Here is a 24853-nt window from a genome sequence, read left to right on the forward strand (position 1 = left end):
CGACATAACGAACTCAACTTTGAACATGATTTACAGCCGGTGCAGAGGGGGATTTCAACAAAGTCTTGCATTACTGTAGTGAATGAGGCTATATCCTGAACAGATTTGGAATGATCACGGTATGTGCAGTTCAAATGGTTTAACCTGCAGTGTAGAAATTCATTGAATGATCTCAATGAGAACGGAATTCCCTTGTGATCAGATCAGAAAGTTGTTTTTTAGCTCTTAACAGTAGGCGTCCTAAGACAGAGAAGTTCTTGCTGAGGATTACAGTATGTTTGTAGCTGCAAATGTGGGGAATGTTTGAAAAACTTAACTGAGCAAGTAAGAGGGAAATTGTTTTTCCATCTGTTTTTAGATACTTAATGAATTTATCATGTTTTGATAACACATTTACAATTGTTAATTTTTATATATTTTTATTCAAATATTTGACAATATTATTTCAACATGTATGAACGAAAGAAAATTTTCAAAATTATTTTTAATATTTATTTTGTTGTATATTAACTATATACTGACAAATAATATTTAAATTTTAATAAGGTATCTGGGTTTTTTAAATTTTCAGTAAGGGGGTCTGCAAAATTGGTCATAGAAGGATTAGGTAAAATGTGTTCATAGATTGTATACTGTTGTATAAGAAGATATCAGTTTCTAATTAAAATACTTGACACCAAATATTGTCAGAAACCATGAATAGACCACTTTGATTTAATTTAAAAGTTTATATTTGTGTATCTGGCATAATAGGTTACCTGATAATAAGTCCCTACTGAATGTTTATATTACTAAGTACATTTTTATTTTTGCAAGTAAAAAACAGTTTCACTGCCAGTATTATTTGAACCTTTGTCATGCGTGTTGCCTTTCTTCTGGATGTGCTACGATCTTATTGAATACTACTCAAAAGAAGTTAAGGAACATCCAATTCTTTCACATTGCTGTAGATAATCTGTCATTTTTTGTGTAGTTTAGGTGAAAATCATATTCTGTTGTCTTTAACTCATACTCTTACATCAAAAGGAAGTTATTGTGTTCAAGAACTTTGAGAGTAGATTACACTTTTTGATTTTGCAAACATAATTCTCTTTGTGTTAACAGGAAATAATTCTTGATATCATTGTTGCATGAATTTCCGTCTTTATCATGTTGCTGTAACTACTAGGAACTGTTTTATCTCTTTACATAGCAGTGACAGTCGTCGTCTCCCTGAGCAAGAGGACTGACCAGGGTTTCTCTGCTAGTACGTGTTTGATATTGGCTTATACGTGTACAGCTGACCAAGACCTACGACTGTATGTCAGATGAATTTAATCTTCTTCAAACAACTCGAGCTGACCCAGTAAACACCTCGGAGTCGCACACCGCTGAGTTCATCATATCGGTTCCATGGGGAATGAAGATCATCTTTGTGAGCGCGGATAATCTTCATCGCGACGCGACAAGGATCAGGTTACCTAGCCAAGTGTAACCACGGTTGAATGTCCTCGTGAAAATATTGGAATGGAAATATCTTGTACATCTCATGAATGACTTGTCTGTTGCAAGGCTGTGGGTAAAGTCGACTGCTCGGAGGAGATGTAAACAATTTAGTACTGTGTCCCTACAGGATTAGTCTTGGTGGTGTTGTGAGCGTATTAAGTTGATATTGGATACAGTGTCTTCATGGACTATTCATCATTGGACTATTTTTCTTATTCACAAAGCTCATTTGTTGATTGACAAGCGTTTTTGGAAGGACAGAAACTGAACTTTGTATCTCAACAGACATGATCGACCAATAATTTTTTTTAGGACATTGCAAACTTTATCTTTTGTGTCAGGTTTTATAGATTCTTAGTGACTTTTTCCGTCTCTGGAATTTCAATATACCTTTAAAAGAAACGCAGTAGTTTTCAATATTGAGTTGCATTATTGTCCATAGTTTCAGGATAAAGGGAGTGATATTCTTCAGTGGGCGAGGTGAGCAAGATTTGCATGATTAATGAAGCTCAACAGCCTTGTTGGGTTTAATGGAGCCTGAAGTGGGTGAGCCTATAATTTGTGTGTAATTATACCTCCTTGAGATGAATACCTCGGCCATTTTCAACAGACTCATTTACAAGTGTTACAGCGTGAATCAGACAGTGTATTCGATTTGAAAGACGGAAATTTGATGCTTGAGATTCGGTTTATGTTTTCATATCTTTCTTAATGATCCCTGACAGTTACCCATTTAATGTATTCTCTGTCTGACTATGGAACAGGTTCTGTATGTTTAGGTTTATTGTGTATCGTATATTTATAAAACAACTTGGACAAATGTTCATTCACGATCAAACAGCTGGACTACTGCCCTAGAAATTGCCCGATTTGTTGGGTTCTTGTTCGCTTAATCCATGGTGTTTGTTGTGAAGACTTCTGACTTTTTGAGCTGAATGTCAGGTGGTTCACTGTCAGAGCTGGAGTAGCTGTGTGTGTTATATTGGGCAGGAGGATTATAATCCGGCCTTGAATTGGGACATTACAGCCGATTGTAGCCTGCTGCTAATCCCATTATTGCCTGTTGAACTGTGTTTATTGCAATCACGGAGAAAAGAAGCATAATTGGCAATTATTGTGATGCAACTAAAACCTTAAGAGTTTCAAGTGGGCCTCTTGCTCTGCTCACTGGTATTAGGAGTTTTGAAGGAAAGTCTTCTTGTTCATTCGTGTTGAGTAGCTGACTCAACAGTTTAAAGGGAAATCATAGGTTGTTCTCAGTGGAATATATGACTGAAGAGTTATAGTGGAGAATCTTGTGGTTTATCCACAGAATATGTAAACAGTTTTAATGGAGAGTTGTTTATTTGAACATCTGAACCAGTTTTAAGGAACTGGTTTATTGAATAGCCGACGACAGCTGTGAAGAAGAGACTCAGTTTTGGGAATAATCTTATAGATCCTTCACATTGGAGTACCTGTGTCCTGAAATGCTTGTGTTCTGCTTCTGTCCAGTGTGACCTTTCATTGTGAAAACTCTGTATCCTTTCAACAAACCATGATGAAGTTGAGAAAGAAGAAGTTTCCACGATCTTTCCAGAAGAAGAAGAACAAAAAGATCGAAGACCCCGAAAACCCGACCAGTCCAACATCCCCGACGTCGCCAACAACCCCACTGACACCCCTGAGTCCTACCACTCCGCCCGTGTTCAGCCCAGCCATAGCTTCTCCCACAGCTGATTCGGGGTTCTTTGACCAGCCGTCATCGCGTGATGCTGAGAACTTTGACTCAGCAGCCTCTGTATCCCCCCTCTCCCCCTCGTCCCCAACATGGGCCTCCCCCAACAACACCCCCGGGACGGATGACAGCGACCAGGACATTACTCAACTTTTTGCTGAAATTTTGAAGCAAGTTGAAGAAAATAATTCCACATCACGGTTTGAATTTGATCGTATGTCATTAGACACAATCTCCTCCAGATCCGTCACTCCGGATCCGGACCTTGAGAGTCTGGCTGAGCTTTGTCCAGGGAGGCTGGGAGAGTCCTTCAATGAGAAGATTAATACCACGGATGACAGGGATATCGTACCTGCCTTGAAGAAAGGGGAGAATACTCTTCCTTGTGGATGTGATAGAGAATGTTTGTCAACAGTTGAGGTGAAACATGTGGAGATCAAGGCAGGATATGACGGGGGTGCGGAAACATGTTTTGTTATTTCCACCTCAACGATACAGGTAAGCCATGATGGGGATGTACACCTTCAATGTTATTATGTGAATGTACACATACAACATATCCTACTTTCTTAGTTAGAGATATGCAACTATGTTTATAATTCATGATGTATATGTGGTACAATAGGCCACTTTTCACAGTTCAAGATGGATGAAAACTTTGTTGATGACAATATTCCACTGCAGTAGTTCATGATTGAGGTAGACTTGATGTAGTAGGGATATGCAACTATGTTTATAATTCATGATGTATATGTGGTACAGTAGGCCACTTACCACAGTTCAAGATGGATGAAAACTTTGTTGATGACAATATTCCACTGCCATAGTTCATGGTAGTAGTAAACTACATGATGTCGCCGTACATCCTAGTACCACTATATTTAAGGTCATGATCAACTGCAGTAACAGTTTGCTGTCATCCTAGGCCGCGATATAACTGGAATACAGTTAAGAGCAGCGTTAAACACAACTCACTCACTCAGCTCATGTTATGACACCAGATGTCTGTGGATTGTGATGTTTGCCACCGATGCCACTCCCACGGGTACGGCACATACAGAGATGTTGTTGAATACTGAAAGAGAGAAATAGTACATAGGCTATAGGGCCGGGACGACTCTAAATTTACTGCCCGGGTACCCAACACCCAATTAACCAATCCGGGTACCCGCTGTACCATCAATAATTGTGTACAAAATGTCTGATTAGGAATTATTTTGCTGGACCCCTTGCAAAAAGTATTTAGGTACATCTAAAAAACGATCTGGTCATGCATACTGTGTGTACAGCTGATTGCTGTTCCTGGCTTTGTTTAGGTGAAAATACACAAGGTAATCTTAATCCCTGGATGTAAAACAATGCCTAGCAGAACAAAAAATTCAATTTAAATGGTAAATAAACATATCTGGTGATTTTTTATCTCAAATTTCGAATTTGTAATGACCAAGTTTCTCATCACCCGCTCGTTTACCGAAATTCGCTGAAGGGGTAGATCTACGGTGTAATTTTTTTCTGCGCTTGACATTCAAAATTTTTTCTCCAAAATACTGAATCCGCTTGAGGGGGGTGCGCATTATACATGGGTGCGCGCTATACTCAAGAAAATACGGTATACTGAAGTTGACTGAAGCTGCATCCTCCTCAAAACGTATAAAAGCCAGGAGGGATGTGCCTGTAGTCAGAAAGATATGCAAACATTAGTGACTTGTAGGCAACCATGGATGTAGTAGTGAATTTTTGTCATTAACCACCCGACCCGAGCACCCTAGGTACCCGTCCCAGCCCTAACATAGACATGATATTATAAAATGTAATTCATCTAAAGTAATTCTGTTATTAACTACTGTTTTTTACGTGGACCATAACATAATGTAAAGGCTTATGCATAAGATGTTTTTTTAAGCTGTGCTGTTTGTCAGTCATGCTTTTTGTTGGTTGGTTTCCAACTTTTTTAGTATCCTGTTTGGACTTTTTTGTTTGATGTTTTTTTATTTACAAATACACTCTTGTATTTCCATGTGTGTAAGAGGTAAACATACTGTCAACATTTGAATGTAAGCAAGGCCCTAAGGGTAGGGGAAGTCTGGCGTGTGGCTTCTGCAATAGATGAAGCCTGGTTTGCCCCAATTATGTTTTTAGGTTTGTCAGGACCAACCATACCTGTGCTCGTGGGTTCACCATCTTCCCGAGGCAAAGGAGTTAACTGACTATAAAAGTCCAGTTTCCGTACTTGCCGAACTAGGCTGGTATTGTGGAGTTATATTTTGGCTGGACTGACAAGCCTATGCATAGTCCAATCAAAATCAAAATCGTGTAGCGAAATAGAAATCCGGTTTGTAAACTGTTGTGCAGATATTGGTCGATTGCAGGATTTGCAAAAGATGTGCACTGCCACCTCGGCGTCAGCAGATATTTTCCACATCTTTCATGTTTTTAATGAAGGTGATCACGTGATTTGATGCACTTTGGGATGTAAACCTGTTTTATCAAAATATAGATCTTGATTATCAATCACATCGTCTTGACTGGGCGCCGCCATTTATTTGAAGCAAATGCAAGTGATACAAGAGGTGGAATCTGATTGGTCCATAGGAGAGGCATAGAAAGGACACTATTCGTAACAACTGCTGGTGGCGATACGATCGAACCTAGAAATTCCAGTCTTGTTCGGCAAGGGAAACTGGACTTTTATAGTCAGTTAACTCCCTTGCCTCAGGAAGATGGGGTTTCACCAAAGTGATAAACGTCTTAGACCTGCATCACTTCAGATTTTCCTGCCATATTAAGCTGACATTCCATGATATATAATTGGAATAAATGGCTTTAAACCCAACTCACTCACTAACAGAAGTTATTTGTCACTAACACCACATACAATGGGTACTGGATGTTTCTGGTCATAGAGACTTCAAATTGTAGCTTCTAAAATATTGCCTGCTCACTCTTACCTGGACAGATTGCTATCAAGACATATCTTGCAGGTGTTTACGACCGCTGGGAGCGGTGATTTTATCAGAAGGGAATAAGTTGCATGTACAAGATTCACACCTCGATAAAACATCTTGTAAACTTTTGTTTTTCATAATATTTATAGTGTATTTTTCGTTTTCTTGGGAATAAATTAATTCCATGTATGGGAGGTTAAATGTTGGAAGTGATTGTTGAGGAAGATTTGGTTGTGATAACCTGTGTACCTGAGTTAAGCTGCGTCAAGCTGCAGGGGCTGATGTACAGGTAGATTGCTCTCCATCAGGGGTGGGATTAAATAACATATGTTCCCATTCAGTGCGTTGTACATGGAAAAGTACCCAGTCAGTGCCCCGTGAAGATCCGGGGTAGAATAGGTCTTCAGCAACCCATGCTTGCCATAAAGGCAACTATACTTGTCGTAAGAGGCAACTAACAGGATCGGGTGGTCAGGCTTGCTGACTTGGTTGCATGTCATCGTATTCCAATGGCGTGGATCGATGCTCATGATGTCAATCACTGGATTGTCTGGTCCAGACTCGATTATTTACAGACCACCGTCATGTAGCTGGAATAAACAAACAAACAAGACCTAATCAGTGGGATGTTTATTGTTTACACATCATTGAATTTCAATATTTTTCCCTTCCCGCTAATTTGGAAGGGGATATAGGAATGGGTGCTCTCTGTCATGTTTTGATTCTAGAGCAAAACTCAAAGAATGTTTAATATTTCTTGATAAAATTTTGCAGAGATATCGGTCTGGCCTTGAACTGGTCACTTTTGCTCTTTAGGAATTCTGCAGAGATTAATTTTGTCTGATTATCTTCATCTGCCACCTAGTACTGAGGTTGGACAAGTTGAAACTTAAATAATTATTGAAATTATAAAATTCATTATCTTCATGGAAATGATTATATTTTCCAACAGTTTGTATGCTTAATGCTGCTGCTAAATTGAGTTACATATTCATGTGGTAATTCTGTCACACATACATTAACAGAGAGAAAATGTAGTGAATCAATTTTGAGTCAAAATCATGATTGCCTGGTAGATATGTGAGGCTGAGTTATGATGTGCAGTGTGGGAAATATTATTTATGCTCGAAGGGCGACACACGGAGCATGACATGCATGACATTAGTCTGTGATGGAAGGTCGTGGTTTGTTTCAAACAGTTACATGAAAACTGAAACATTATTGATGTGTACATACAGTGTGAGGCCATATCAAATTTCTGTTTGATTGGAAACATTGTCAAAATATGTCAATTCAGATCATATTTACAACAACAAAAAATGGTCAGTTTCTTAGTGAACTTATAGGGGTATCAGAAAAATGAAATACACTATATACTTCCGTTGGTGAAATTTGCTGTTCATGAAGAATATATTTGTTTGGTCAAGAGGGTCATGGCAACATGGGCCAAGTCAACATATTCCACAAGAGAGGATTTTACCAGGTGAGCTATGGGGTTAAACAGGGGTAACATCTGTTGTACTGTGGGGGTGTCGCTCATCACGCCGAAGACCTGCGTTCGATTCCTGATGTGGGTACAATGTGTGAAGCCCATTTCTTGTGTTCCCGGCCGTGATATTGCTGGAATATTGCTAAAAGCGGCGTAAAACCATACTCACTGTTGTACTGGGATGCATGATCCTGGCTCAAACAGCCATGTTCCTTTTTGGTGATGTACAAAAATACTGTTGATGTTTGATGTCCATGTTTAGATGTACTTTCTGTGTAACATCCATATATATTCCCAGAGCTCCAGATAAGCTTTTGGGGTTGTGGGTATTTTACCCGTGCATTTTAAAATCACTGGGTATCAGTAATTCTATTTGGGTATTCAAATTTCTGTTACCCACTAGTTTTTACACATGTGGGTTTTTAAGTTAAATATTTAAAAACACTGTTCATCTAGTCCCTGCAAACTGGTGTTGTGTGGGTTCGAGAGCTTTATAGGACTCAAAAATACCACGATACTTCCACAAGAAAGTGTGATGGCAAATGATCATGAGGTAACTGTCATCGTGGAGTTTGGCAAGGTTGACGGATATGCCCGTTTATAATTTCAAAATAAGTTGCTGATTTGCCAATCGAATATGCAGGGTTACTTCACAATATTTTGATGATACGCACAAGAATTATTTTTGTAGTGTATCTGTAATGTTCATTGCATATTTGATGCGCTTGGATATTATTTTACTGCGTATTTCTGCATTTCTGATGCGTATTTTACGCAGATACGCAGCCTATCTGGAGTTCTGTATTCCTGTATGTTGATGAGTACATGGTCACAGACCCGTGAAGATCCGGGGTAGAATAGGTCTTCAGCAACCCATGCTTGTCGTAAGAAGTGACTAACGGGATCGTGTTGTCAGGCTTCCTGACTTGGTTGACGCTTGTCTTCATATCCCAGTTGCGAAGATCGACAATCATGATGTCGGTCACTGGATTGTCTGGTCCAGACTCGATTACTAATACAGACCGCCGTCATATAGCTTCTTTGATAGGCATTTAGAAGTTGGAGTACTAAGTAAGGATAAGAATTTATGGATGAACAACTGCAATAAAGAAGGTATTCATCCATAAATTCTTATCCTTACGCCGTCATATAGTTGGAATATTGCTGAGTGAGGCGTTAAACAACAAACAAATATAAGTCACATGTGTAGGAAGTTGTTAGTTAAATGGTGTTGACACACACGTTAAGTGTCCACATCACTGTGCCTATTACATGTCCCAGGTCACTTGTTTATGTTCATTGACTGCCTCCATGGTCTAGTGGTAGAGTGTCCGCCCTGAGAGCGGAAGGTCCGGGGTTTGATCCCCGGTCGAGTCATACCAAAAGACGTTAAAAGATGGTACTTGTTGTTACCCTGTCTGGTGCTCGGCATTAAGGGGCTAAAACAAGGACTGGTCGGCTCAGAGCCAGTATACTGTGTCTGAGTGGGATATTCATGTTAAACTGCGGCATGGTATCTCAGTGAGCTAGCACTATAAATCGGCATCAGTCCGGACTAGTACAAGCAGCCACACAAACACACACATGTACATGCACGTCGCTATATAAGTGCAATAATCTTGGACGCAACGTTAAACCCCATTTCACCTCACCTGTTTATATTCATTATCATTCAGTAACTCTAAGGGAGCTGGTCATTTATTGATTGGTCAAGTGAACCGCCTCACCTATCCGTCCATAAATCTCAAACCATATTTAAGTCAAATATTATTAATAAATAAGTCAACAATTATAACTTCAAAGATTGCTTGTTCAGTCATTAACACTAAAAAATGTAACTAACAATACAAAATTAGTGACATCGGTTCAACACAGTAATACAACCCGATCTGTCCACCCTCAGCCAATCAGGAAACAGTAGACTACTATTAGGTGTGGCCTTTATGGTTTTTGTTTCAACTCAAAAATAAATTTCTTGTTTCATATATTGAATACCATGAAAGAACTAGCATTTACGGGATCAGGTGGTCTGGCTCACTGACTTGGTTGATGCATGTCATCGTATCCCATTTACGTTTATCAATGCTTATGATGTCAATCACTGGATTGTCTGGTCCAGGCTTCATTATTTACAAACCATCGTAACTGGGGACAATTCTACCCTTGGATCACCACAAACTGTTAAGTAAATTAGCCAACAGAAGTTCAATTCCAATAATCTTATTTACTTCCGAAAGCGCCTCGCTGTTACTTGCTGTCAGGAAAACAGTATATAATGGCCGTTCCATTCACCTCCCGATGTTATGGCCATTGTGTTCTCCTCCCTCCTACCGCTCATCGTGATCTATAAATCATAACAGGTATCATTTTGTTTTACAGGACCCATAAAATCACGTTTTTTGGTGTTAATATGTATCTGAATATAATCTGGTCTCCCCCACAACTACCTCTGCATGATCTATAAATCATAAGGAGTGTCATTGGTGTGACATGACCCATAAAATCACTGTTTACTTTGCGTTAATGTATATCTGAAAATAGCAAACAAACACGATTATTGTAATTGTGGGTATATTAAGGCTATTAAAATGATGACAGTCACGACCAGCCTGTTCATTCCCCACCCCACCCCTCCTGCGTCTCACCCCCAACGGGTTAATGTTCGTACTCATCCTATTTAGATCAGAAACTAAATGTGGAATAACTGTATGTATAACTTCCTGTCGCAGTTTAATAGGAGGCACTACTAGTCGCTAATGTTCGTATTTCTTTCTGACGATGCACACATTCCTTTTGACTTGTATATGTTTGAGTAAAGATATAAGCTTCGGTCAACTTCAGTGTACGCATGATCTGATAGTTTGATACTTCTAAATCCCTTCGGTCAGGGCTGCGGTAAAACGATTCCCAATCAGACATTTTGTTCCCAACTCTTGAGACCTGCAGTGGGTACCCGGGTAGGGTCGGGTAATAGGGGGTCAGGTACCCGGGTATAAATTTGGACTCGTTTTAGCCCAGAAACCTCAGTCACAATGATCGTGGGTTTGAATCCCAGTTTGCCATGGTTATATTTCTATGTCAGCGTGATACCGGGCTAACCTGTCCGACAGACCCTGGATATTATTATCCCTTCCACTAAGCCCTTACTGTAATGCTATGGCACAGAATGAAGCAAGTCTAGATTTTCCACAGGTTCAGGTCCTGAATTTCCCATCTCATTAGGGCTCCTTTCAATTAAAATGGAGTTGTTTGTTTCCATCAAATTGAAATATTTTCAGTGACTAAGTGTTTAATTTACATAAGACCCATGCTGATGGGTTTCAGGAAAGTGGAAAACATCCAAGAGCTGCATTACGACACTTCATGATATGCTTGCCTCCCACATCTGAAAAATTTTTCAAAGAAGCAATAAACCAAACTTTGAATATGAATATGGAAAGGGTTTTGTCGCTTTTATTTAATTTCTTTTGAGCAGTATATATGTAACTTTCTAATATGTAACACTTTCAACAAAAATTCTGATTTTGTAACAAATTCGAAAGAGAAAAGTTAACTGCATTGCTTGTCTTTTAGAAATTATTCAATGTTTGCACACAATTCCACTGATAAAGAAGCCAAAGCTTTACCCACCAGTCAGCTAACTGCAATATTTAACTTTCTTGTATGTATCACTTTGAATGGAAATTCCTTATTTTATTTGCCTTTTGAAGGAAAAAGTTGGCATACAATTCCATTTACGGAGTAGCCAAACCTTTACTAACCAATCATCCAATAATATGAAACACTTTCAAAAAATCTCTGGTTTTATCAGAAGTTGTTTGCAGTCTCCATCCTGAAGAAAGTGTATTCAATATTTGCACTCATATTCCCCAACATAGACTAGCACACAAGCCGGTAGTACTTGTAGTTTTCACAACTGTTTGTGAACTTCGTGGATAGTGTCAACACAAGGTGTGTCAGAAACGGCCCTTGGCGCTGACATTTTGTTGGCAAATCCCCGCAGCATTACAAGGATTATGGGTCTGAATAGCCCACAAGACCTTGCTTACAGACCATTGTTGACATTCAAACCCTGAGAGGCTGTTCGACTCGTGCACGATCTTTTCGTCATTTGAAGTGATCTGCGTCTTGTTACATCAATGCAGTGACTAAGCCAATATTGACATAGATTTCAGTTATGTCAGCATGGAAATTACTTTTTTTTCTTTTCCATTAATAAATTTCCTATTGTAAACAGCAGTTATTGAATATCACAAGGCCTTTTTCTGCTTGGAGTCATTTTAGTCACAATCCTTGGAAATTGAAATGTTTTTTGTTATATTGTAAAGGATCGCTTTGAAAATGATTTTCTTAATGATAGTTGGTGTATGTTCACACAAGTTACAAGGAAAACACCTTTGCGCACATTGTAAAGAACCAACTTTTTTTCAACTGTAATAACAGGGGTTTCTATGTGTAGGATAAATCATGTCAGCCCCTCGGTCTTATCTTGAGGTTGAGGGTTTATATCTCATAAAAACCTGAGGGTATGTATTTTATCCAACTTGTAAACTGAAAAAATAAACTTAAACTTTTTTATGTTTCAAACATACTTTCCATTATCAGAAATGGGAGTAAAATATCTGTTGCTGGTGTACAGTTACTTAAAAAAGACATTCTTAAAAGCATTGTGATTTATCAGGTACTCCGTAAACTAGTAGTACATTCACTGGGCTACAGATACGGTTAGTGCATGTTTGATTTGCGGGGACATTTGTCATTTGATTTTACATTTCATTACATTGTGTTCAAATGCAAAAAAAACTTCTAGCAAGAAACATTCTTATGTTACAATATAAATGAAAGTTATATCAATAAAATCCCTGGGATATTCCAACATATTACAGTCAAGTCTCGTTAATCTGACAATCGTTAATCCAACAATCGGCTTTATCCGACACTAATAATGGGAACCGATTAAATCAGTGCTATCTAGACCTGTTAATCCGACAGTCTTGCACTCCGACTCTGACACACCTAATTTGCAACGAATTAACGAAATTACTCATTAATCAGTCTTGTTAATCCAACACAGTGATCAGCGTTCTCCACGAGTCGGCTGCTAGCAGCATATTACAACGGCTGCAGAGATAAACTTGCTTAACAATAAACAATTAAAGTTTAAATAAAGAAAACAGGATTAATAAAATGCTTAGATTACCTCAATCTCATTAAAATCAGATACAAGTTCTCGCTATCACCGAGAACATCTAATTACAGGTAGTCACGTCAGAACAACCTTTCGGTGACCGACCAATGAAATAACTAACAGGAAGTTAACATCAGCCACTTAGAAAGCAGCTTTCTTAGCTTTGCGGTACCAGTTTCAAAGTTGCGACTTCCATTCCAGACTATGCTTTTTAAAGTATTTTGTAAAAGTCATACAGTCCGTAACAGTTGTTTTGTGTTGAGCTTTAAATTGGATGATTAAAAACATATTACGTTAACAATGTAACATTACAATATGAATATTTCATTTATATTTTTTTATTACATGTTTGTATCATTATACCGATTTTCGATCACACATGTTGATACTACTTAATTTTGTTTATCCGACATACTCTTTAATCCAACATAATCATATGCAACCAACAATGTCGGACTAACGGGACTTGACTGTATGTAGCAAATATCCCTGGGATATCATATAAAAACCTGGGAACATTACAACATCCCTGTTTATGAGTTTTAACCTGACTGGAGAACAAAAGGATGACTTCACTGGGAGTTTCTAGACTGAAAGTGGTGGGGTAGCCAGGTGGTTAAAGTGTTTGCTGGGTCACACAGAGATCTGGTTTGATTCCCCACTTTGTAGCTGCGGTAACCATATCTATGTGTTGCTCCCTATGAATGATTTTGATATTGAGTTACCTGGCAACACAGGGCTTAGGGCTGTCCCATTGTGTTTTCCTATTGAATCCCTGGTCATATCTGCATCTCATTATAAATGCTTCAGCAAAGTGCATGCATTGTGATCTGACAAATACAACGTGATTTGATTGCCGTAAGTGGCAACTATGTTTGTCGTAAGAGGCGACTAAGGGGATCGTATGTTGCATGTCATTGTATCCCAATTGTATAGATCGATGCTCATGATGTCAAACACTAGATTGTCTGGCCTAGACTCGATTATTTACAGAGCGCCGTCATGTAGCTGGAATATTGCTGGGTGCGGCGTTTAACAACAAACTCCCAAACCAACTTGCCTTCAATTCTAAGAAGTTAATTTTAAGATCGTGCAACAATATATTTACTAATTGAGTTGGAAACGGACCGGTAAAAGAAAATAATATAAGCAAAGTATTCAAGGCATCCACGTAATTTAATGTCCATGTAATTCACATAAAAAGAAAGAAAGAAATTCTCAAAGCAATTTTTCTTGTCTGTAGACATTATAAAATGATATTAGTTGGAATATTTGGCTGTGAGATGGGCAGGAATGAAATTCAAATAATTAATCTACTATGGCCCTCTCACAACTTAAAGTGTTTGATGAATACCGTATTCGACGTAATAAGTGCCCCGCTCTAATAAGCGCCCACGGCATGATTTGTTAATTTATTGGCTAGTGAACAATCCCAATTAGCACCCCTTCCGATTGATCAATGTACACAAGACTTATTTATTCGTGTATAATATGCACTCGTGTGTTATATGCACCCTTAATTATGGGCAATTAAATTCTGGAAAAATATATCTGTCGTATACAAACATTTTCAGGCTGTCAGCATAAACCATGAAATTTATCTTTCAACTCTTTTGTTTTTTTCCACCAAAATGATATTCTAATAAGAGACCCCTATTTCTAATTTTGAGAGCGTCCTGGTCACGTATTACGTCGAAGAAGGTAAATGAAATTTGTCTACTTGAATTACCAGTGTAAAACAATATTGACTAATTTACATGGTCACATTCAGCTCTAATATTTCGATACTGCAGTTTTTGTCCTGCATGACACAATATGTGTATTTTGTGGAAAACATTACCAAAAAATATATAGATAATATAAAAGCAAGTCTAGCCAGCTGCATTCCACAGCATCAAGAACATGTTTTTAGAGGAGTGAAATGTATAGTGTAATAACAGATTCATAGGCTATACGTGAGACCTATAAGTGCTTATGTACTCTCTTCTATTGAATGAGTTAGCAGTAATTCACCAGTATAATGGGCCTCGTTTATAAGACTATCAGATGATCATGGCGTTAAACTTGCCAGCGTACTGAAGCATTATGGGAAATACATCCCATCAAATAGAAATGTATCTGTTAATAAACAATGTAGCTGTTATGTGTAGATATATTCTGTTTCAACACTCAACACATCTTGAAAGAAAAGGGCGGTAAAGATGGAGGCTCCCTCGTCATGAGTCCGCTAGACGGGGTCCAGATGGTGTCATTGGCACCCAGTGTCGGGTATCAGCAGGGTAGTGGGTATGGTTGTTGCTAAATTTAGTGAATAAGCCTTGAGTTAGCAGATGGTTAATAGGTGCAATTGTTTAGTTTCAAACTTGCTGAGATTGCAAATTCCATTGGACCTTGAAAGTGGTGCTGATGTGTGAGTGAGTGAGTGAGTTGGGTTTGATGATGCTTTTAGCAATATTCCAGCAATCTCAAGGCAGGAGACACCACAAATGGGCTTCACACATTGTATCCATGTCGGGAATCAAACCCGGGCCTTTGGCATGACAAGCAAACGTTTAACCACTAGGCTACCCCACCTCCCCTGAAAGGGATATTAAGACTCAGACCAACTGACAGTACTGGCGAGGTAGATTCAGTTCAGAACTCACTTTGTCTGCAGAATCAAATCTTATTATTTACTTCAATCTGACAGTTGATGATGACTGTGTATACACCGAGACGATGCCTCAGTTTCACGTCATGCATTTAGTACAGTATGTCCACATATATTGCATTGACCTGAATTTGTCTAGATTGACTTTGATTTGAGATGGAACCCGTGAAGATCCGGGGTAGAATAGGTCTTCAGCAACCCATGCTTGTCATAAAAGGCGACAATGCTAGTCGTAAGAGGCGACTAACAGGAACGGGTGGTCAGACTCGCTGACATGAATGATGCGTGTCCTCGTCTTCCAATTGCATGGATCGATGCTCATGATGTCAATCACTGGATTGTCTGGCCCAGATTTGATTATTTCTCATACTGCTGCATAAAGCTGCACTATTGCTGAGTGCTGTGTTAAACAACAAACAAACAAACAAACTGATTTGAGATGGGCTCCAAACAATGGTTCGTAATCCATCTTAAAATGAAAACTGTGTATTACTTCAGGGATGTATTCAGGAATTTCATAAGTGTTCTGGTGTCCATCAGATGTGTGGATGAGAAAAGTACACCCATTCTCATGTGTATTATATTGATCATCTTAAGTAATTATATTCATTTTCCCTTTGGAAAGTAATATACATTTTTGTCAACATTTTTATGTGGAGATTGAAGAATGATGAATGTATAGACATTTAGAAGTGATTTACATTCTGAAGAGTTTGCAATGTGTAGGATGTCCGAGGTAGTGCCATGAGCAATTGCTTGAACCGTGAATGGAATCTGGCACATTATTATTATCATCATCATCATCATCATATTCATCATCAATGGAATCTGGCACATTATTATTATTATCATCATCATCATATTCATCATCATCATATTCATCATCATCATCAAGTGGCGGTCGGGTAGCCTAGTGGTTAAAGCGTTCGCTCGTCACGCCGAAGACCCGGGTTTGATTCCCGACATGGGTACAATGTGTGAAGCCCATTTCTGGTGTCCCCCGCCGTGATATTGCTGGAATATTGCTAAAAGCGGCGTAAAACCAAACTCACTCACTCACTCATCATCATCATATACAGTGGAGCCATTCTGACATGAAATAAACTTAAAATGTCTCAATAAATATGTTTAAGAGCACACTTATTGCCTTTCAAAATGTGGTCATTGCCCTTTCAAAGGCCTTAAATTTGTTTGCCCAAGATTTGTATGAACCATGAACAGACATGGGTGGATATTATTATAAGTCCCATATACATGCCCATCATCTATACGAGAGGTGAGATAAACCACACAGCAGCCTCACACAACTGCATCAGTCCCAGCCTCAGTCTGGATGAGTTGTCTCCCCTTGATAAGCTCAATCAGCATTTCGCTGTAGATTAAGATAAACAATTATCAGCGCACATGATAGAGGTCACTTCCTGGTGTGGATACATCACAATGCCCAGCATCAGACAACTCAAGAGACAAGATGCCGTACACTCGAGATTCTATGTTGACATCAAGGTTTTGTAACGGTTCTAGTTTACATGTTCTGTGACAGGAGCAGGCCTCAGTGTTGGTCTATATGCTTGTAGTGAAAGACCATGTTTGATGTTTACATCAAACGTTATTCTTGTTTTTGGACAATGGGACACAGTCATCATTTGTATTGGTATCAATAATATTTACACAGAACCACCACTACTACTACTGCTAATAATATTCCATTTGTATTGATGTTATTTATTGTTATCCATATTATCAGCACTATTGTCATTATTATTATTGTCTTATGTTATCATTCATGCTTTTTTTTATTCTATCTAACATGGAAATAATATATTGATATATTTCAAACCTGTATACAAAATGTTTTCAGTCTTCCCGAGTTGGTAAATACATGTATGATATTCATGGGACCTATTATTCCTAAAAAAAAATTTCATTGGCCATACTAACTTACCATACTCGACATAATAAGCACCCGGGGCGCTCTCAAAATTAGAAATAGGAGGTTCTTATTAGAATATAATTTTGGTGAGAGAAAAAACAGAGTTGAAAGATTGTAAATTTCGTAGTTTATGCTGACACTCAGAAATGATACAAAAGAAAAGTATGTGCGTATCATACACAACAGATATATTTTCTAGAAATTAATTGCTCATAATTAAGGCAGCATCTAAAACAAGAGTGCGTATTAAACACGATTAAATAAGTCTTTTGAACATTGATCAATCGGAAGGGGTGCTAATTGGGATTGTTCACTAGTCAATATATTAGCAAATATCGCCGCTGGCGCTTATTACATCGAATGCGGTATTAGATTTTCACCGTTGCGTGCCTCAATACTAAGCACACCGCCTCGTGCCATGGTACTGCACCAAGTACCTGCAGACGAAGGAAACAGATACACATGTTTCCCCCTTCTTGACTTCATGTGGGCAGTGGGGTAGCCTTGTGGTTAAAGCTCTCGCTCGTCACGCCAAAGACCCAGGTTCGATTCCCCTCGCACACTCACTCACTCACTCGTTCCCACCCACCCACTCCCTCGCTCACTCCATGAAATACACCATATACCTAGTCCAACCAATCAGTCATGTGAATCACATCTATCAATAATTGAAAATACCTTGAACAATTAGTTTAAATGAAACAAATTAATAAACAATCGCTTTTTGAAACAATTTCATAAAAATATAATAATACATTTATTGTAGGATTACTGCTAGATTGTTATACAAAACATAACTTGAAATACCAGTCAAACATCCTGGGACAGTCACTAGGCCCAAGGGAGAGCGGAAGGTCCGGGGTTCGATCCCCGGCTGCGTCATACCAAAAGGCGTTAAAAGATGGTACTTGTTGTTACCCTGTCTGGCGCTTGTCATTAAGGGGTTAAAACAAGGACTGGTTGGCTCGGAGTCAGTATACTGTGTCTGAGTGGGGTATTCATGTTAAACTGCGTCATGGTATCTCAGTGAGCTGGGAATATAAATCGACATCAGTCCGGACTAATACAAGCAGCCACACAAACACACACACATACATGCACGTCGCTTTATAAGTGCAATAATCTTGGACCCGACGTTAAACCCCATTTCACCTCACCTCACTAGGCCCAAGATAAACACACCTTTACTTAATAATGTATTATTAAATATGAAAAATGAAACGCCTCCCCCCCTCACGCCATGTGTTAAAAACTTAAAAAACAGTCAATTATGTATTGCAGTTATGGCTTTACTATTAAATACTTTCACTCCTACATTTCCTTTATTAATGTCGCTTCTTTTTTTCAGAATGTTGCCATGTGAGCTGTCAACATAGGATGAACTTTAATAGATCTACTTTGAGTTAAGATGTGCTGTGGGACTTTATTTTGTTTGTTTGTTTGTTGTAGGTTTGTCATCATCCCCAGTGCACGGAGGAGAACCAGGACCGGCCGCTGTTGCTGTGCCATCAGTGTGACCTTGACATTCATAAAAAGCCAGAGTTCACAGGTCATCTCGTTCTTGATGCTCCCAAAAGACGTAAGTGGTTTATTATCAATTATTGGAATGATTGGTAAACTGGCCATCGGCTTATCTTGTTGCATACATGATTTTAGTGCACACTTATGAAAGATAACATTCAATAATAAGATTTAACATTGCAGTCTTTCAATATATTTAAATATTAATATTATTAATCTTTAACAATTTAAACCGTGATTGGTGAATTTAATTTGCAAATTATCCATTTGTATAATAAAACATTATTTCTTAGAATATAATTATTGGACATACAAATGAATAATGAATTGTATTGTCACAAGTAGCGCCACAAGAGCATGAGGTATCATTTGAAATAACTTTATCATCTTTATATAAATTACGATCACTCCAACATTATCGAAGTCGAGAGGGTATTACTTGGCTGAATCGGGGGTGGGGTGGTCGAGTGGTCGAGTGGTTAAAGCATTCCCTCATCACGCCAAAGGCTCGGGTTCGATTCCCCACATGGGTACAATGGGTAAAGCCCATTTCTGGTGTCCCCTGCCGTGATATCGCTGGAATATTGCTGGAATATTGCTTAACACGGCATAAAACCACACTCACTCACTTGGCAGAATCTGTTTCCCAAATTTATATTAAATCCAATTTTGTGTTCTAATTTAGATGTGATCTGGTCCAATAATGTGTTTACTTGCCATGTGGCTTTGTTGATGTGATGAGACTGTGTTATTAATGTAATACGTACATCATCAATGTCTCGTGCATGATGACATCACAGTATATTATTCCAGGGCAGAAGCCCCCAGAACCAGTGCTTGTCATAAGGTTGACTGAAATCTGTGGTCACAATGGCCGACTGTAGTATCATTAGCCATTGGCATGCATCAGTGCGCTTGCTATCATTGGTTGGTTTGCCTGTCCCTGTTTCCATGCTGGTGTATGTGATATTGCAATGGAACACGTGAAGACTGAATCATAGTTTAATTAATGTTTTTGTTTGTATACCCAAGTGATTTACATCCAGCTGTCACAGGACTCAGACACTCCACCATGTTTTGGATGCTTAACATTGTTTAATTACCGTCTTCGACGTAATAAGCACCCCGCTCTAATAAGCACCCACGGGGATATTTGCTAATATATTGGCGAGTGAACAATCCCAATTAGCACCCCTTCCGATTGATCAATGTACCAAGACTTATTTATTCTTGTATAATATGTGTGTTATCTGCATCCTTATTTATGGGAAATTAAATTCTTGAAAAATATATCTGTCGTATATAAACATTTCAGGCTGTCAGCATCAACCACGAAATGTACGATCTTTTATCTCCGTTGTTTTTCACCAAATTAATATTCTAATAAGAGCCCCTATTTCTAATTTTGAGAGTGCCCTGGGCGCTTATTATGTCGAATACGGTATCTTTTTTTTTTACGAAATATACTATATTTGACAGATAATATTATAGTATTTAATGTTGTCAACACCTGTTGCAGGGTGTGACTGTTGTCCATTACAACTACATATATAATGTATGGTTGAATCACATCCCTTGGGTGTGTCTGTTTTCATTGTATCACTGTTATATTATTTCTCCATGGCTTGACATGTGGGGCGGACGGGTAGCCTAGTGGTCAAAGCGTTCGCTTGTCACGTCGAAGACCAGGGTTCTATTCCCGACATGGGTACAATGTGTGAAGCCCATTTCTAATGTCCCCCGCCGTGATATTGCTGGAATATTGCTAAAAGCGGCGTAAAACCATACTCACTCACTCACTCACTTGACATGTATCCAGTTCACATTTTTGTAAAAACAAGAAGAATATGTGTTTTTCATATTTGTGAGGGTGGTTTGTTAGCAGAGTGGTTAGAGTGTTTGCTTATAACACCAAAGGACTTGGGTCCAGTTCCCAAATAGGATAGATATGTAAGACCCATACTTGGTGTCCGCAGCTGTGATATTTGTGGCAGTGTTATACCATGTTCATTATATTGAGACCCCCTCCATGGTCTAGTGGTTACTTTTTTAAAGAGCGTCACCTGTAGAGCGGAGGTTTGGGGTCGATCTCGTGTCATAACAAAAGACGTTAAAAAGATGGTACTTGTTGTTACCCTGCCTGGTGCTCGGCATTAAGGGGCTAAAACAAGGACTGGTCAGCTTGGAGTCAGTATTCTGTGTCTGAGTGGGGTATTCATGTTAAACTGCAGAATGGTATCTCAGTGGGCTAGCACTGTGAAATCGGCATTAGTCCGGACTAGTACAAGCAGCCACACACATATGGCTATATAAGTGCAGTAACCTTGGACACAATGTTAAACCCCGTTTCACCTCAGCTCATTATATCGATGTCTGTTTTCTTTCAGGTAAACCCATTTTATCCCACATCTCGTCCCCTGAGTCTGGTAACCATAGCAACAGTGAGGCTGGGGAGGAGTCTGAGGGGGATGAGGATACTGTAGATGGTATCTACATCAAGAACACAGAGAAGGCGAAAAGGTACGTTTTCTTACACACAAACATACACCCAAACACACTGAAAACACATAATCAATTCTAGCTCGAAATGAATGACAAAAAAACTATTTTTTCAGTACATCCCGAAATGAGATTCAAACCCGTACAATGACATCGTTGTGAATTGTTTGATTGGCATATCTTAGAAGTTGACAGATGACAAAGTAGACATAATTTATGGATAACAACTTCTTTATTGACTGTAAAGGCAACATTTCAGTATAGACCCTTATACCATTGTCAAGGTTGACAACGGTATAAAGATCTATACCGAAACGTTGCCTTTTCAGTAAAAAATGAGTTGTTATCCATAAATTGTCTACTTTTAATGACATTGTTGTGTTTGACTATCCATGAGATAGAACAACTTGATTTGATTTTTGTGGCCGTTATGCCAAATATTACAAGAATTTGAATATGTGTTTTCAAAGTGTATCAGAATATATCCTTGTAGGATGGTGTTTTGTACAATAGAGAGGGGCGAACACTGTCAAATATTAGGCACTACTTTTTAGTCATGCGTCACCCAAATTTGTTGTGAGAGTTGTCTCCCTTCATTGTGCCATGGTTTTGAATCTAGATTGTTCCTTATAACGATCCTGTGTCCATCAATATCATGTCCCTACCATAGGCGTCTATGAATCGGGTGGTCAGGTTCAGAGACTTGGTTGATTGCATATCATCATATCCGGACGTTGTGGATCGTTGCTCACAGTATCAATCACTGGATTGTGTGGTCTAGACTTGATTTAACTGCCTCCGTGGTCTAGTGGTAGAGCGTCCGCCCGCACGAAGGTCCGGGGTTAGATCCCTGACCGCGTCATACCACAAGATGTTAAAAAATGGTACTTGTTGTTACCCCGTCTGGCGCTCGGCATTAAGGGGCTAAAACAAGGACTGGTCGGCTCGGAGTCAGTATATTGTGTCTGAGTGGGGTATTCATGTTAAACTGCGACATGGTATCTCAGTGAGCTAGCACTATAAATCGGCATCAGTCCGGACTAGTACAAGCAGCCACACAAACACACACACGTACATGCACGTCGCTATATAAGTGCAATAATCTTGGACGCGATGTTAAACCCCATTTCACCTCACCTCACCCAAACTTAATTATTTCAAAACTGCCATCATATAGCTGGAATATTGAGTCCAGCATTAAAAAAAAGCAAAACAACACTTCATCACAGAATCATCACAAAGGGAAGGATCTGTGACTCGCATCACGCTGATCTTTTCATCCACATTAAGCTGTCACGCCGCAATATTACTGAAATACTGTTCCCAACAGCATCACTCACTTCATGGGAGAAATTGTCATGGGATCTACCCTGTAAAGATGCGGGTTAGAATAGGTCTTCAGCAACCCATGCTTGTCAAAAGAGACGACTAACGGGATCATATCCCAACTGAAAAGATCAATGCTCATGATGTCAACCACTGGATTATTTGGTCAAGACTTGATTATTTATGGCCCGCCGTCCTATTCCTGAAATATTGCAGGTGAGGTGGTAAACAAGAAACAAACAGTTGAGGAAAAGTATCATATTTTATGACTGCTTCATCAAGTTTGAGTACTGACCACTGATTGTGTTCATATTGATCACTGCAGTGAAAAAAATATTTCGGATTAAATATATAATTTTTTCTTTTTGTTTATTCATATTTTGTGAACAATGTTTTGGTTCATCGCCTCCGCTAATCCTGTCATCACAGATTAATCCTTTGGGATGTCACCTCTTTAATTAGGGTCAATTACCATCCTGTTAACGACCAGCCTCCCCGTCAAGGAGCGTACACAATGATGTAGTTGAGTAAACAGCACTGGTGTTGCTACAAAAGCAGGTTGATGGTGGAGAGATGTTCAGTGCTTGTAGATAATACATCACCACTCATCTTCAACATCCTGCTCCAGAGGATAAGGCTTGGACATCCTGCTCAAGAGGAAGAGGATAATCCCATGTTGTGATTAAAGCTGCAATGTTTAAAGGTCTATTGTGTAAAGTGTTGAGAATGGGGACACAGTGAGACTGGTGTACAAAACCAAATCCACAGGGATGTTAGTAACAGTTGGTTGAAAATTTAACACAGAGAGATCAGAAATAGGCTCCATACGACATTGACTTGTCATACATGTTCTGGGCTGCAGTTCAATATGTATATAAAGAACAGGTATATTGTTCAATATTACATGAGATACCTTAAAATGTCATCAGCTTAAGATATGATTTAATTATGTGTTTATTTTTTTGTTATTAGCTTTAAGGTAATGTTCTTCCTAGCATAAGGTAAACATTTCAACTTGGGTTCTCTCTCAAACATGTTTGATGGCCAATATAAGAATTTCAGGATTTTTATGAATGAAATAGTCTGGTTCATAGGACAATTTTGTTTATATCTATTTTTGAACCTCTGTCGTTTACATTTGGATATTTGCACAGTTTTGAACCAGAAAAGTTTGTTTACTCAAGGTGTGGATCAACACCTCTTCTTGAATCAGTGCCATCAGGAAAAGTCTATATGTACTCTCTGATAGATCCTTACTATATTTACCTGGTCAGTGTCTTACTTGACATTATGTGTGGCAATTCTATTTCAGATCAAGATCCCCCAGTGATATTGAAAGGAGGTTAAAACGAAAAAAGGCAGTCAAGAAAAAGAGTATCGTGAAGAATGTAAGATTAATGAAGTTTTTGTCTTATCTTAACATTCTTCTGTTTCAACTGGAATGTCCAAATAATATTTTTTGGATGTTATCATTTCAGCTTAATGTAATGAGATTCCTGCATGGGTACAACATATGAAATAATCTAATCTTTATATCCTTCAGGGGGCACGGGCTGCCCTGTCATCTAAGGCGCCGCAATTCGCTGAGTTGTGTCCGTTGGACACACCAGAAACCTATGATTGTGGGTTCGAATCCCGGTTTGCCTCGATTATGTTTCTAGGTTTGTCAACACCATACCCGTGCTCGTGGGTTTCACCGAAGTGGTAAACCTCTGAGACCTGCATCACTTCGGGCTTTCCTCCCACATCAAGCTGACACGCCTTGATATAAACGGAATAATGTTAAAAGCGGAGTTAAACCCAACTCACTCACTTTATGTCCTTCACAGGGATAAGTCCATTGATTTCAAATTGATGAAGATGTGTCTCCGAGAGTTGTACAACAATCCCGATGTACAGATACCAAGTGTTAAAGATGCACTTCATTTTTATCTCATGTGTCCCTTTTTTAATTTTTTTTGAAAGCAATGTTGACTTTGCTCTATGATACTGCGATGTCGTTCTGGATGTAAAAAACAATGTAGCTTTAGTTACGAAAGAAAATCGGGTAATAAAACACTCACAGAACAATAATTATCATCCGGTTATAAAACACAGAAC

At 38.8% G+C, this 24853-nt stretch overlaps 1 protein-coding gene across 6 annotated transcripts in view; it reads left to right on the forward strand.

Annotated features, from left to right (window-relative positions):
* The window catches only part of LOC124139068 (pleckstrin homology domain-containing family G member 5-like), a 242894-nt gene that overhangs the window by 128287 nt on the left and 89754 nt on the right, over positions 1–24853 (forward strand). For 3 of the 6 annotated variants that reach the window (XM_048394169.1, XM_048394167.1, XM_048394168.1), the window contains 3 exons: positions 18857–18986; positions 21316–21448; positions 24066–24141. In XM_048394169.1, the coding sequence (XP_048250126.1) occupies positions 18857–18986; positions 21316–21448; positions 24066–24141 (339 nt within the window). Of the gene's footprint in view, positions 1–1192; positions 3701–16906; positions 16981–18856; positions 18987–21315; positions 21449–24065; positions 24142–24853 lie in introns of those variants that run through there. The other 3 variants (XM_048394165.1, XM_048394166.1, XM_048394170.1) reach the window with 2 other exon arrangements.

This window comes from Haliotis rufescens, unplaced genomic scaffold (genome assembly GCF_023055435.1).
Source record: "Haliotis rufescens isolate VD_foot unplaced genomic scaffold, xgHalRufe1.0.p SCAF_13, whole genome shotgun sequence".
NCBI classification, from domain to species: Eukaryota; Metazoa; Mollusca; class Gastropoda; order Lepetellida; family Haliotidae; genus Haliotis; species Haliotis rufescens.